Below are 14957 nucleotides of genomic sequence, written 5' to 3'. Positions count from 1 at the left end.
TTAAATTTGTTATATGCTGTTTTTATTATTGTTGTTAGCCGCCCCAAGTCTACGGAGAGGGGCTGCATACAAATCTAATAAATAAATAAATAAATAAATAAAATAATAACAACTCTGGCAAGAAAGGTCATAAAATAAGTCTGCTTAGCAACAGACATTTTGGGCACAATCATGACTGTAAGTAAAGGACAACCTACATAGCAGTGATGGCGAATTTTATTTTCCTCGGATGCACGAGTGCCCACACCCATAATTCAATGCCTGCAGAGCGAAAAAGAGCTTCTCCCACCCCCCAGAGGCCCTATGGAGGCCAGAAACGGCTTGTTTCCCAACTTCTGGTGGGGCCCAGTAGGCTCATGTTTCACCCACCCCAGGCTCCAAAGGCTTCCGTGGAGCCGGGGGAGAGTAAAAACACACTCCCTCCATCCCTTGTTGGGGGAAAGATCAAAAGCAACGTGAGAAAATATTATTTTACTGAAAGAGTAGTAGATGCTTGGAACAAACTCACTCACTAACATTTTAACTACCATCGTTGCTTGCAACATTCTAGATTGGGACGACCTCATTATTAATAACATATTGATAAAATTGAACAGGTCCAAAGACGGGCTACAAAAATGGTTGAAGGTCTTAAGTATAAAACTTATCAGGAAAAACTTAATAAACTCAATCTGTATAGTCTGGAGGACAGAAGGAAAAGGGGGGACATGATCGAAACATTTAAATATGTTAAAGGGTTAAATAAGGTTCAGGAGGGAAGTGTTTTTAATAGGAAAGTGAACAAAGAACAAGGGGGCACAATCTGAGGTTAGTTGGAGGAAAGATCAGAAGCAACGTGAGAAAATGTTATTTCACTGAAAGAGTAGTAGATCCTTGGAACGAACTTCCAGCAGACGTGGTTGGTAAATCCACAGGAACAGAATTTAAACATGCCTGGGATAAACATAGATCCATCCTAAGGTAAAATACAGAAAATAGTATAAGGGCAGACTAGATGGATCATGAGGTCTTTTTCTGCCGCCAGTCTTCTATGTTTCTATCCCTCTGGGAGCACCGTGGAAGCCAAAAACGCCCTCCCAGAGCCTCTGTGCGAGCCAAAAAATCAGCTGGCTGGCACCCACATGCACATTGGAGCTGAGCTACGGCAACGGCTCACGTGCCATCAGCTATGGCTCTGTGTGTCATCTGTGGCATAGGTTTGCCATCACTGCTCTATAGGATCGAGGTCAATCAAGTATCAGATTCCAGCAAGGGTGCTTGTCCCCGATCTCCCGATTCTTCAAGTGTCGGGCTACACCCCAAAGTTGCAGGGCAGGCTGCCCACTTCCCCCGGTGGACTTTCTTGTGCTTGGTGAGATCCGAGCTCGAAATGAAACGCTTCTCGCACTCGAAGCAGGCATAGGGCTTCTCCCCAGTGTGGATCCTCCGGTGGTTAATCAGGGAGGACTTCCGACTGAATCCTTTGCCACAGTCCAAGCACTTGTGGGGTTTTTCCCCAGTGTGAGTGACGTTGTGGTTCAGGAGGTTGGAGCTGGTGCTGAAGCTTTTCCCGCACTGGAAACACCGATACAGGTTCTCCCCGGTGTGGATCCTTTTGTGGGTGATCAGGGGCGCTTTGGCATTGAAGCTCTTCCCGCACTCGGAGCAGCTGTAGGGTTTTTCCCCCGTGTGGGTCCTCTCGTGGATGATGAGGTGAGTCCTCTGGCTAAAGCCCTGCCCACAGTAGGAGCACTTATACGGCCTCTCGCCCGTGTGGACCCTCCGGTGCATCACCAGGTTGGTCCGCGTGCAGAAGCCCTTCCCGCACTCGGCGCAGGCGTACGGCTTCTCCCCCGTGTGGATCCGCTTGTGGGCGATGAGCGAGGCGATCTGGTTGAAGTTCCGGCCGCACTCGGGGCAGTGGTACGGCTTCTCGCCCGTGTGCACGCGCTTGTGCCTGAGAAGCTGGGAGCTGTTCCCAAAGCTCTTCCCGCACTCGGGACACGCGTACGGCTTCTCCCCCGTGTGAGTCCTCTCGTGGTTGATCAAGGACGACTTCCAGTGGAAGCCTTTGCCGCAGTCGGCGCACCGGTGGGGCTTCCCCCCCGTGTGGACGATGTTGTGGTAGATCAGGTTGGAGCTGGTCCGGAAGCGCTTCCCGCACTCGGAGCAGACGTAGGGTTTCTCCCCCGTGTGGGTCGCTTCGTGCTTCAGGAGGGCCGCCTTGGTGCCAAAGCCCTTGCTGCACTCCGAGCACGGGTAGGGTTTAGGCCTGGGCGTAGTTCCCTGGCTGGAAGCTAGGGGCGCTCCGTTCTGGAAGGTTTTCCCACACTGGGGGCAGATGTAAAATTCTTCCGGGTCCGTTTTCTGATTGGTAGGAAGGTGACTGACCTCACAGAGATGTCCACACTCTGTGCATTTTCTTTTGCTTTCATTCTGGATTCGGCCTTCTTTGACAACGTGTCCGTCACCTTCTTGGCAAAGCTGGTCGTTTTGGAAGCTCTGTAGTTCTGGCTGATTCCCAGGCTCGGCCTCCTTCTCATCATGGAATGGGGAAAGTGTCTCTTTAGCCAAAGATGTTCCCCGCTCAAGGAATCCATCTTCTTTTGGCTCTGTGTCATTGTTACCTGCAAGGATCAACAGAGAGTTGGGAATCACAAATGGAGAATCTATCCACTGTTACCAAGTTAGCGTACAACTCTAATCTAATTCTTTCTGCGCCAACTCAGGAAGATCAAACTGCCCAAGGAGCTGCTGATACAGTTCTACAGAGGAATCATTGAGTCCAACATCTGCACCTCTATAACTGTCTGGTTTGGTTCTGCAACCCAACAAGACCGTCACAGATTTCAGAGGATAATCAGAACTGCAGAAAAAACCATTGCTGCCAACCTGCCTTCCATTGAGGACCTGTGTACTGCATGAATCAAAAAGAAGGCTGTGAAAATATTTACTGACCCCTCGCATCCTGGACACAAACTGTTTCAACTCCTACCATCAAAACATCGCTACAGAGCACTGCACACCAAGACAACTAGACACAAGAACAGTTTTCCCCCCGAACGCCATCACTTTGCTAAACAAATAATTCCCTCAGCACTGTCAAACTATTTACTAAGTCTTCACCACTATTACTACTAATTTTTTCTCATCATTCCTATCACCCATTTCCTCCCACTTATGACAGTATGGCTGTAACCTTTTGCTTGTAGCCTTACGATTTTATTAATATTGCTTCCTCATTGCTTATTTGACCCCTGTGACAATCCTTAAGTGGTGTACCTCATGATTCTTGACACATGTATATTTTCTTTATGTACACTGAGAGCATGGAATTAAGGTGAAGCTTCCTAACAGTGAGAACAATTAACCAGTGGAACAGCTTGCATTCAGAACTTGTGGTGCTTCGATCAATGGAGGTTTTTACAAAGAGTCTGGACAGCACATGTCTGAAATTGTACAGGATCTGCTGCTTGAGCAGGGGGCTGGACTAGAAGACCTCCAAAGTCCCTTCCAACTCTCTTATTGTGTTAAGAAGTCTAAAAAAACCTCATAATAAAAGGCAGTTGGAACACTATGATTACTATTAGGATTAGAGATATTCCGCATTTAAATATAGCTCCAGACGAACAAACAATTGATCACACTGGCACACAAGACATATCTAAGCTAAAGAGGACTTTGACAAGAAAATCCCACTAATATTACCTAGTCCAGTGATGGCGAACCTATGGCACAGGTACCATAGGTAGCACATGAAGCCATATCTGCTAGCACGCAAGCCGTTGCCTTAGCTCAACTCCAACGTGCATGTGTATGCCAGCCAGCTGATTTTTGGCTCGCACAGAGGCTGTGGGAGGGCCTTTTGCTTCCAGGGAGCCTCCGGGGGGATGGGGGAGGGCATTTTTACCCTCCCCTGGCTCCAGGAAAAGCTGTGAGACCTAAAGCTGAGCTTCCTTCTTTGCGCCTTTCATGTTTTCCAGCAGCTGTAGTGCCCCGCCCGGCTGGAGCTTCCCTGGCGGCGGCAGCAGGTGACCACCCTGCTGCCGCCCCACGGCTACTGCCCAATGCCACTGCTGCGGCATGGTGTATGAGAAAGAGAAAGAAAGAGAGAGAGATAGCAAGAGACGGAGAGAGAGAAAAAAGAGAGGGGGGAGAGAGAGAAAGCAAAAACACAGAGAGAGAGAGAGATAGCAAGAAAGAGAGAGAGAAAGAGAGAAGGAGAGAGAGAGGGAGAAAGAGAGAGAAAGACAGCAAGAGAGAGAGAGAGAGAGAGAGAGAAAGCAAGAGAGAGAGAGAAAGAGGGGGGAAGGAGGGTGAGGGAAAGACATAGAGGGAGGGAGAGAGAAAGAGAGCAAAAAAGAGGAAGGAAGGGAGAAACAAAGAGGGATGGAGAGAGAGAGGGAAAGAAAGAGGAAGGAAGGGAGAGAAAGAGGGAGAGAGAGAGAAATAGAGCAAAAGGGAGGAAGAGAGATATTTTTTTGTCCAAACTTTTTTTAGCCCCCCCCCTCCCCCCGCTCAATGTTCCCCAAGATTTTGTAAATGTGAATAATGTGCCGCGGATCAAAAAAGGTTGGGAAACACTGTGTTAGAGTGTTTAGAAGCGATGACCTACCCAATGAGGAGATTTCCTTATCACTCTTTGGCTTGCCATTGTTGGCTAGTTCCCTCTTTCCTGGATCATCAGACAGCAGCTGCTCTGACATGGGGCTTTTAGCAGGCATGTTTTCCAAAGACTCTGGCACCTGAAAGCACAATATCGCATGAAGATTCAAACAGGACCCTCGTCAAGATGAAGGCCCCAGCCTCCTGTGAAAATGTTTGACATTTTCCCATTTAAGCCCAATGCTTCTTAAACCTGGATAAATTACCCCCAAATTGGGGTACTTTTATGTACACTCAGAGCATATGCACCAAGACAAATTCCCTTGTGTGTCCAATCATACTTGGCCAATAAAGAATTCTATTCTATTCTAAATACAGTGATACCTTGTCTTACGAACTTAATTGGTTCAAGGACGAGGTTCGTAAGGTGAAAAGTTTGTAAGACGAAACAATGTTTCCCATAAGAATCAATGGAAAAGCGATTAATGCGTGCAAGCCCAAAACTCACCCCTTTTGCGAGGAAAAGTGCCCGTTTTCACGCTGGTGGGATTCCCCTGAGACTCCCCTCCATGGGAAACCCCACTTCCTGATACTGTAGGGGAATCCCAGCAGGGGAATCCCACCAACGTGAAAACGGGCGCTTCGGCTGGCAACGGAAGTCCGGAGGTGGGGTTTCCCAGCGAGGGAAGCCTCAGCGAAATGGAGGGTGGGGATGTCCTACAAAGGCCCAAGTTAGGGGAAAGCTATTCTAAAAGTCTTGCCTTATGTTATGTCAGCCCAGTAATTCAATACAAAATAACAAATAATAATAAATAAATACTTCTTGCTCCGTCTGGCAACAGACCTCCAAATTTTTTTCCCAATCTGTTAAAATAAGCCAGATTTTGAACCCAAGTGATCTCCCCATTCCTTCCCACCCAACGACAAATCACATCGGGAGAGCACAATCCAGTTAGAAACATAGAAGATTGACGGCAGAAAAAGACCTCATGGTCCATCTAGTCTGCCCTTATACTATTTCCTGTATTTTATCTTAGGATGGATCTATGTTTACCCCAGGCATGTTTAAATTCAGTTACTGTGGATTTACCAACCACACCTGCTGGAAGTTTGTTCCAAGCATCTAGTACTCTTTCAGTGAAATAATATTTCCTCACGTTGCTTCTGATCTTTCCAACTAAACTTAGATTGTGCCCCCTTGTTCTTGTGTTCACTTTCCTACTAAAAATACTTCCCTCCTGGACCTTAATTAACCCTTTAATATATTTAAATGTTTCGATCATGTCCCCCCTTTTCCTTCTGTCCTCCAGACTAGTGATTTTCAACCTTTTTTGAGCCGCAGCACATTTTTTACATTTACAAAACCATGGGGCACATTGAGGGGGGTGGGTGGGTAAAAAAAGTTTGGACAAAAAAATTCTCTCTCTCTTCCTCCCTTTCGCTCTATTTCCCTCTCCCTCCCTTTCTTTTTTCTCTCTCTCCATCCCTTTCTTTCTCCCTTCCTTCCTTCCTCTTTTTTGCTCTTTCTCTTCCTCTGTCTTTCTCTCTCCCACCTTCCCTCTCTCTCTTTCTCTCTCTCTCTCTCTCTTTTTCTCTTTCTTGCTTTCTTTCTCTTTCTTTCTTTTTCTTTCTCGTTCTTTCTCTCTCTCTTGCTTTCTCTCTCTCTCTCTCTGAGCTTCGCGGCACACCTGACTATGTCTCACGGCACACTAGTGTGCCGCGGCAAACTGGTTGAAAAACACTGCTCCAGACTATACAGATTGAGTCTTTCCTGATACGTTTTATGCTTAAGACCTCCCACCATTCTTGTAGCCCGTCTTTGGACCCATTCAATTGTTCTCACACAGACGTTATTCCAAGGAGACCGGCAATTTTTGCGTCCTTGGTCTCCCTCTCGAGAGTTCGGATGGCGTCCCTCTGGTCGTCTTGCTAAGAAGTCCTCAGCCAGGGTCACCGCCTCGGAACAGGTCTCGGGGCTGCTTTCCTGAACCCAGCTCTGGATCTCCACGGGAAGGATGCTCACAAACTGCTCCAAAACCAGCAGCTCCAGGATCTGCTCCTTAGTATGTTCTTCTGGTTTCAACCACTGGTGGCAAAGTTCCCAAAGTCGCCTGGCGGTCCCTCGAGGACCCTCAGCCTGCTGGTAGCAGAAGAGTCTGAACCCCTGGCGCTGCCTCTCCGAATCAAGGGTGTCCCCCAGAATCTCCTCTTTCACGTTCACAGGAAAGTTCAGGCTTGAACGGGCCTTGTGGGCCTTCTCACAGAAGCCTGTCCTAGTCTGAGTAGCATATTCTTTCCTAGGCCACCGATACCCATCCTCCACTCCTTCCAAGGACAGTGGGCGTTCTTGACTGCCAGGCTTTGAAATTCGATTCTTCCATCTTGAATAAGGAAACGGCGGGCAGGTCAAGGAATTTGTCCACTGGCCTTCCCAGCCCTGTTGGAGCCCATCTGCTGGATTCTGTGTCAGAAGTGACGGTGTTGCTTTAGCCACAAACTCCATGGAGGTGACATTGTGGCCTGCTCTTCCAATCTCTTCCCATCTCTTCTCAGGTTCTCTGGATCCTTCCCGGTATTCTTCCTCCATTTTTTAAAAAGCTTTTTTTCCCCTCTGGGAGAAAAATATATAAACAACCAGGGTTAATAACCACAATGCCGTCTTCTGCCGCACGAATCCCAGCGACCGGTTAGGTCCCACAGAGTCGGCCTTCTCCGGGTCCCATCAACTAAACAATGTTATCTGGTGGGACCCAGGGGAAGAGCCTTGTCTGTGGCGGCCCCGACCCTCTGGAACCAGCTCCCCCCCCCCGAGATTAGAATTGCCTCCACCCTCCTTGTCTTTCGCAAGCTCCTTAAAACCCACCTCTGTCGTCAGGCATGGGGGAATTGAGATATTCCTTTCTCCCCAGGCCTATACAAGTTATACATGGTATGTTTGTGTATATGTTTTTTTTTTTTAAATAAGGGTTTTTTAAATGATTTTTTAATTATTGGATTTGTAATATATTCTTTCTATTGTTGCTGTGAGCCGCCCCGAGTCTGCGGAGAGGGGCGGCATACAAACCTAATAAATAATAATAATAATAATAATAATAATAATAATGCAGCACAATTTCAAAACAATGCTCCACCAGCCCATTACAGTTGGTAAAGAACTTTATATTTTTCTTGTCTAAGGTAACATTTTAGCAATAGCAATAGCATTTAGGCTTATATACCACTTCCCAGTACTTTACAGCCCTCTCTAAGCAATTTACAGAGTCAGTATATATTGTCCCCAACAATCAGGGTTCTCATTTTACCCACCTTGGAATAGAAGAGAATAAAATAGAAGGGAAGAGAATTCTTTATTATCCAAGTGTGATTGGACACACAAGGACTTTGTCTTGGTGCTTATGCTTGGAAGGATGGAAGGCTGAGTCAACCTTGAGCCTGGTGAGATTCGATCTGCCGAACTGCTGGCAGCTGGTGATCAGCAGAAGTAGCCTGCAGTACTGCACTCTAACCACTGTGACTCTTTTCTCAAAAGACATTAGGAAAGTGAAGTACAGTGTTCACTCGCTTTTCGCGGGGGATGCGTTCCGAGACCGCCCGCGAAAGTCGAATTTCTGCAAAGTAGAGATGCGGAAGTAAATACACTATTTTTGGCTATGAACAGTATCATAAGCCTTCTCTTAACACTTTAAACCCCTAAATTGAAATTTACCATTCCCTTAGCAACCATTGAGATTATTACTCACCATGTTTATTTATTAAAGTTTATTAAAAAATATATTTATTAAAGGCAGACTAAAGTTTGGCCTGCTACTGCACGAATCCCAGCGACCAATAAGGTCCCACAGAGTTGGCCTTCTCCGGGTCCCGTTGACTAAACAATGTCGTTTGGTGGGCCCCAGGGGAAGAGCCTTCTCTGTGGCAGCCCCGGCCCTCTGGAGCCTTCTCCCCCCAGAAATTAGAACTGCCCCCACTCTCCCTGTCTTTCGTAAACTACTTAAGACTCATTTATGCCGCCAGGCATGGGGGAGTTAAGATATTCCTTCCCCCTAGGCCATTACAAGTTATGCATGGTATGTTTGTGTGTATGTTTGGTTTTATTATAAGGGTTTTTAGTTGTTTTATTAATTGGATTGTTACATGCTGTTTTATCATTGTTGTTAGCTGCCCCGAGTCTGCGGAGGGGGGCGGCATGCAAATCCAATCAATCAATCAATCAACAAACAAACAAACAAACAAACAAATAAATATGACATCATCGGGTGGGAAAAACCGTGGTATAGGGGAAAAACCCGTGAAGTATTTTTTAATTAATATTTTTGAAAAACCGTGGTATAGACTTTACGCGAAGTTCGAACCCACGAAAATCGAGGATACACTGTACTAGTTGAGGGCAGAGCCCAAACTTGGGATGGTTTGATGAACCCACAATCAGAGCTTACTTCTTTCTAGCTAACCCAGGATGAGCTGGAGAAGGAACCTGTTCTTGCCAAGAGCCTCAACGGAAGGCAAAGAAAATAAAGCAAAGAATCACACAAAACCACAGACACAAAAGGTACTAATACCACTATGAATCTAAGGATTAGACCACAGCTAGAATACTGCATCCAGGTTTGGTCACCACACTATAAAAACGGGTCCAAAGACGGGCTACAAGAATGGTGGAAGGTCTTAAGTATAAAACGTATCAGGAAAGACTGAATGAACTCAATCTGTATAGTCTGGAAGACAGAAGGAAAAGGGGGGACATGATCGAAACATTTAAATATGTTAAAGGGTTAAATAGGGTTCAGGAGGGAAGTGTTTTTAACAGAAAAGTGAACACAAGAACAAGGGGACACAATCTGAAGTTAGTTGGGGGAAAGATCAAAGGCAACTTGAGAAAATATTATTTTACTGAAAGAGTAGTAGATCCTTGGAACAAACTTCCAGCAGACGTGGTTGGGAAATCCACAGTAACTGAATTTAAACATGCCTGGGATAAACATATATCCATCCTAAGATAAAATACAGGAAATAGTAAAAGGGCAGACTAGATGGACCATGAGGTCTTTTTCTGCCGTCAGTCTTCTATGTTTCTATGTTTCTAAAAAAGATATTGAGACACTAGAAGAAATGCAGAGGAGAGCAACCAGATTGAATAGGGGGCTGGAGACTATAACATGCGAAGAACGATTGCAGGAGCTGGGCATAGCTAATCTAGTGAAGAGGACCAGGGGAGACATGATAGCAGTCTTCCAATATTGGAAGGCTGCCACAAAGAAGAAGGAGTCAAGCTATTCTCCAAAGCACCTGAGGGTAGAACAAGAAGCAATGAGTAGAAACTGACCTAGGAGGGATTCAACCTAAAAATAAAGAGGAACTTTTTCACAGTGAGAACAATCAACCAATTAAACAGAAGTTGCCTTCAGAAGTTTATTTGTTTGTTTATCATCTATCTATCTATCTATCTATCTATCTATCTATCTATCTATCTATCTATCTATCTATCTATCGATTATATTTGTATGCCGCCTCTCTCTGTAGATTCGGGGCGGCTCGCAACATACAATAGAACAATTCACAACAAATCTAATAAATTTAAAAAAACATTTTAAAACCCCATTATTAAACCAGACATACACACAGACATACCATACATAAATTGTATAGGTGGGGGGGGGGGGAAATGCCTCAATTCCCCCATGCCTGACGGCAGAGGTGAGTTTAAACATGCCTGGAATAAACATATATCCATCCTAAGATAAAATACAGAAAATAGTATAAGGGCAGACTAGATGGACCATGAGGTCTTTTTCTGCCGCCAGTCTTCTATGTTTCTAAAGGGGAATTTCCCTCTGCTGCTCTCTAAGGGGTTATGGGATTATTAAATCCAATTGGAGAAAACTGGTTGGGAGAAAAGCTATGTAAAGAAATGTGCGTGTCCCCCTTTTTAAAGGCTCCCTGTGCTTTAAAATGCTGAGTGCATTGCACAGTGGGTTATTAGTTGCAGCAGGATTTTGAGTTTGGGTTATATAAAAAAACCCTGCGTTGGCATTTTTTTTTTAAAAAAAGAATAAAGTTTCTCCCCCTTTTCCTGCTTCTTTCAACTCTCTCACAAACCTTGATCCAGCAGCATTTTTCTCAGCATCGCCCATCCAAAAGGAAAGGGAATGGGTGGTGTGGTGGTGGTGGTGGAGGATCCTATCAGTTTTGCAGAATCTTTATAACACAATATTTCCCCCCTTTCACCAGTGTTTCTTATTTTGCTTTTATGCGCCTCCCGGTCCCACCTGGTCGCCTTTTCCCCTCCAATTCTCCACCGTCTTTTTTCCTTCACTCCTTCCTTCCACCGCTGCTGCGTTGGAGTCTTGCAAATCTGCAATATAAAAATACCAAAGGAGAAGGGAAAAAAAACTAGCAAGAGAAAGGTAGTGCCTCCTTTTTTAAAAAAACAGCCATCCAGGAGGAAAGGCAGGAAAAGGAATCCAGTTGGAAGCTTTGGAGAGGGGAGGGGGGGGAAAACCCTAATTCTGGCTCCATCTAGGAATCCGGACTCTGTCATTTTAACCCCTTCAAATCTGTGAGACGAAGGAAATTAAGTGCCAGAGTTCAGTTTTAGCAGCTTGGGCTTCATTTATTTTTATTTTATTTATTTTATTTATTTATTTTGTCCAATACATAATACACATTGAAGAGAATAGATATGTAATAATATAAATAAAGAAAAGAATAAAAGAAAAGTCTCAAAATGGGTGAACAGTGCAGTCGGGCGGTAGGGAAAGCAAGTAGGATGCTTGGCTGCATAGCTAGAGGTATAACAAGCAGGAAGAGGGAGATTATGATCCCGCTGCATAGAATGCTGGTGAGACCACATTTGGAATACTGTGTTCAGTTCTGGAGATCTCACCTACAAAAAGCTATTGACAAAATTGAACGGATCCAAAGACGGGCTACAAGAATGGTGGAAGGTCTTAAGCATAAAACGTATCAGGAAAGACTTAATGAACTCAATCTGTATAGTCTGGAGGACAGAAGGAAAAGGGGGGACATGATCGAAACATTTAAATATGTCAAAGGGTTAAATAAGGTTCAGGAGGGAAGTGTTTTTAATAGGAAAGTGAACACAAGAACAAGGGGACACAATCTGAAGTTAGTTGGGGGAAAGATCAAAAGCAACATGAGAAAATATTATTTTACTGAAAGAGTAGTAGATCCTTAGAACAAACTTCCAGCAGATGTGGTAGATAAATCCACAGTAACTGAATTTAAACATGCCTGGGATAAACATATATCCATCCTAAGATAAAATACAGAAAATAGTATAAGGGCAGACTAGATGGACCATGAGGTCTTTTTCTGCCGTCAGACTTCTATGTTGCTATGTTTCTAAAAGATATAAAAGTATAGGTGAACATATTTGAAAGGAAGAAAAGATAAGTGAGATAAGGAGAGACAATTGGGCAGGGGACGGAAGGCACACTGGTGCACTTTTGCACGCCCCTTACTGACCTCTAAGGAACCTGGATCGTCTAAGGGAAAAATGTTGGGGGTTAGGGGTTGACACTACTGAGTCAGGTAATGAGTTCCACGCTTCGACAACTTGGTTGCTGAAGTCATATTTTTTCCACTCAAGTTTGGAGCGGTTAATATTAAGTTTGAATCTGTTGTGTGTTCTTGTGTTGTTGTGTTGTTTCTTTCTGGTGAATACTTAGCCAAAACCTGGGTGGGCTGAAGTCAAGTTCCAGACTGGTGAAATATTTCACCTCGCAGCCAAAAAGGCCAGTAATCAAAGCCTTAATAAGACCATGCCTAAAATATGGCATCCAGTTTTAATAACAATAATTTAATAATAATTTATTAGATTTGTATGCCGCCCCTCTCCGCAGACTCGGGGCGGCTCACAACAATAATAAAACAATGTACTATGTGACAAATCTAATATTTAAAAGAAAACATATAAAACCCCAACATTTAAAAAACCATGTAACACAAGCATACCGTACATAAAACTATATAAGCCTGGGGGAGCATTAACACTTAGCATTAATACTTAGATATATACCACTTCACGGTGCTTTATTATAGCTCTCTCTAAGTGGTTTACAGAATCAGCATATCGTCCCCCAACAATCTGGGTCCTCATTTTACCCACCTCAGAAGGTTGGAAGGCTGAGTCAATTTTGATTCCCTTACCTTTCCTATGGGTTACCTAATTCTATATACCTTACCTTATTCACTTAGCAAATAGTAGCAAGAAAGGTCTATATTGCATTGTCCACATGCTTCATATACAGTATTACACTGTATAGAAATTGCGAGAAATGGACAAATTTCCTAATGGACTACCAGAATTCATAGGTCTCAAAAGGATATTAAATAAGTAAGTAATGATAAAAAGTAACAAAATAAGACAATAGGACAGGGACGGTAGGCACAGTGGTGCACTTATGCACGCCCCTTACAGACCTCTTAGAAAGGAGGAGGGATCAATTGTAGATAGTCTAAGGTTAAAGGTTTTGGGGTTAGGAGTAGAAACCACAGAATCAGGTAGTGCATTCCAGGCGTTGATTACGCTGTTGCTGAAGTCGTATTTTTTGCAGTCAAGTTTGACATTTAGTTTAAATCGATTTTGTGCTCGTGTGTTGTTGCGGTTGAAGGTGAAGTAGTCGTTAACAGGTAGGACATTTTGGTATATGATTTTATGAACTATAATTAAGTCAGAAGGGAGACGGTGGAGTTGTAAGTTGTCTAAACCAAGAATTTCAAGTCTGGCGGAGTAAGGTGTATTTTGTTGTGAGAAGAGGAATGAAGGACTCTTCTTGTGAAATATTTCTGGACTCCCTCAATTGTGTTGATGTCAGATATGCAATGTGGGTTCCATACAGGCGAGCTGTATTCTAGGATTGGTCTGGCAAATGTTTTGTAAGCTCTTGTTAGCTGTTCAAAATTACCAGAGAAGAAGCTGTGAAGGAAGAAACTTCTTGGATGTCTTTCTGTCTGCAAAAGACAGATTGATGAAAAAGAGCGGAAAATGCTGCTAAACAGGATATTGGCTTGTGACTGATTGATTTAAAATTTATGTACATGTATATTATTGATATATTCTTTTCTTTTTTTACAGATTTTTTAAATTGAATTTTTCCATTAAACAAAACATGTAACATACCATCAAAAAGGACAACAACAATTACCACAACCAACTTAAACTCAACCAATACAACAAGAGGGGAAGAAAAAAAAAGAAAAGAAAGGGGGAATTAAAACAAAAATACATATTATACTTATTTCATATTTTATGGGTAGTAAGAAGGAATTAGAGAAAGAGAAGCAGATGCGTTAACATTGAAACTAAGAAACAAAGAAGACAGATTACTATAAAATTTGGAATGATTTTTATAATTGGTTAAACAAAAGAAAAGGGAATTAAAATAAAAAGATAGACAAGAATAGGATTATTTCTCAAATATTCCATTTGAGAAATTACAATGAACTTAAGTTTATATACATAAACACTTTATGTATAGAAATGATAATTTATTTTAAGTTACTAATATTAATAGATAATCTTAACATAAGGCGGTAAACAAATAATAAACATATAAACTCTTAATTAACCAAAGAATGATCGAATACCAATAATCCATTAGCCGAACGACAAATGAAATTTATATTATTGATATATTCTAAGGTATGTGTACAGTGTGGGCTACTAGCCGGAACGTCAAACCCTAAAAAGCCCTATGAAGCCCTAAAAAGTTACACGAACCAAAGTTTTAGACAGAAAGATTGCAAAGTGTATTGGAACTACATTTGTGATCCTGCTGAGCTGTTGCTGTGAAATATGATTTTTCAAAGTGTGTAGTTTTGAGATATATTTGGAATTAGGACATTGAAACTGTGAGAAATGGGGAATTGAAAGTAATAGAGAATAGGAGGTTTTCCCATGTGTTTGAAAGTATATGCTGAATTGACAGTCTGGATGCTGAGTTTACGGTCTGAATGAAAGAATGGTATGTATGTATGTATGTTTGTTTTTTATATTAATTGATTTTTAATCATCAATACCAAATTACTATTGTACACTGTTTTATTGTCGCTGTTAGCCGCCCCGAGTCTCTGGAGAGGGGCGGCATACAAATCCAATAAATAAATAAATAAATAAATGAATGAATGAATGAATGAATGAATGAATGAATGAATGAATGAATGAATGAAGTAGTAATTGAAAAGTATGTAGTGTATTTGCTGAGGACCATAGGAAAAAGAATATAAAAGATGAAACTGGTCCCAAATCAGGGCCTCTGACCTTAGCTAAGCCTTGCTGGAGATAGCTATGATAGTGGACCTACTTACAATGGGTTGTTGATGTATCTTTAATGTTAGGGGCTTTTTTCTCG

At 43.0% G+C, this 14957-nt stretch overlaps 1 protein-coding gene across 1 annotated transcript in view; it reads right to left on the bottom strand.

Annotated features, from left to right (window-relative positions):
* Nucleotides 1-747: 747 nt before the first annotated feature.
* LOC139159273 (zinc finger protein 721-like) overlaps nt 748-14957 on the bottom strand; it is a 37335-nt gene continuing 23125 nt past the window's right edge. Inside the window, exons 5-7 of the mRNA XM_070736607.1 lie at nt 6428-7173; nt 4595-4724; nt 748-2606 (exon numbers count right to left, since the gene is read on the bottom strand). Of these exons, the coding sequence (XP_070592708.1) occupies nt 1231-2606; nt 4595-4724; nt 6428-7173 (2252 nt within the window). The 3' untranslated portion in view covers nt 748-1230. The remainder of the gene's footprint in view (nt 2607-4594; nt 4725-6427; nt 7174-14957) is intronic.

The sequence above is a fragment of the Erythrolamprus reginae genome, chromosome 2 (genome assembly GCF_031021105.1).
Source record: "Erythrolamprus reginae isolate rEryReg1 chromosome 2, rEryReg1.hap1, whole genome shotgun sequence".
NCBI classification, from domain to species: Eukaryota; Metazoa; Chordata; class Lepidosauria; order Squamata; family Dipsadidae; genus Erythrolamprus; species Erythrolamprus reginae.
Note: the sequence above shows the minus strand (reverse complement) of the source record. Positions and strands in the feature narration are given on the sequence as shown.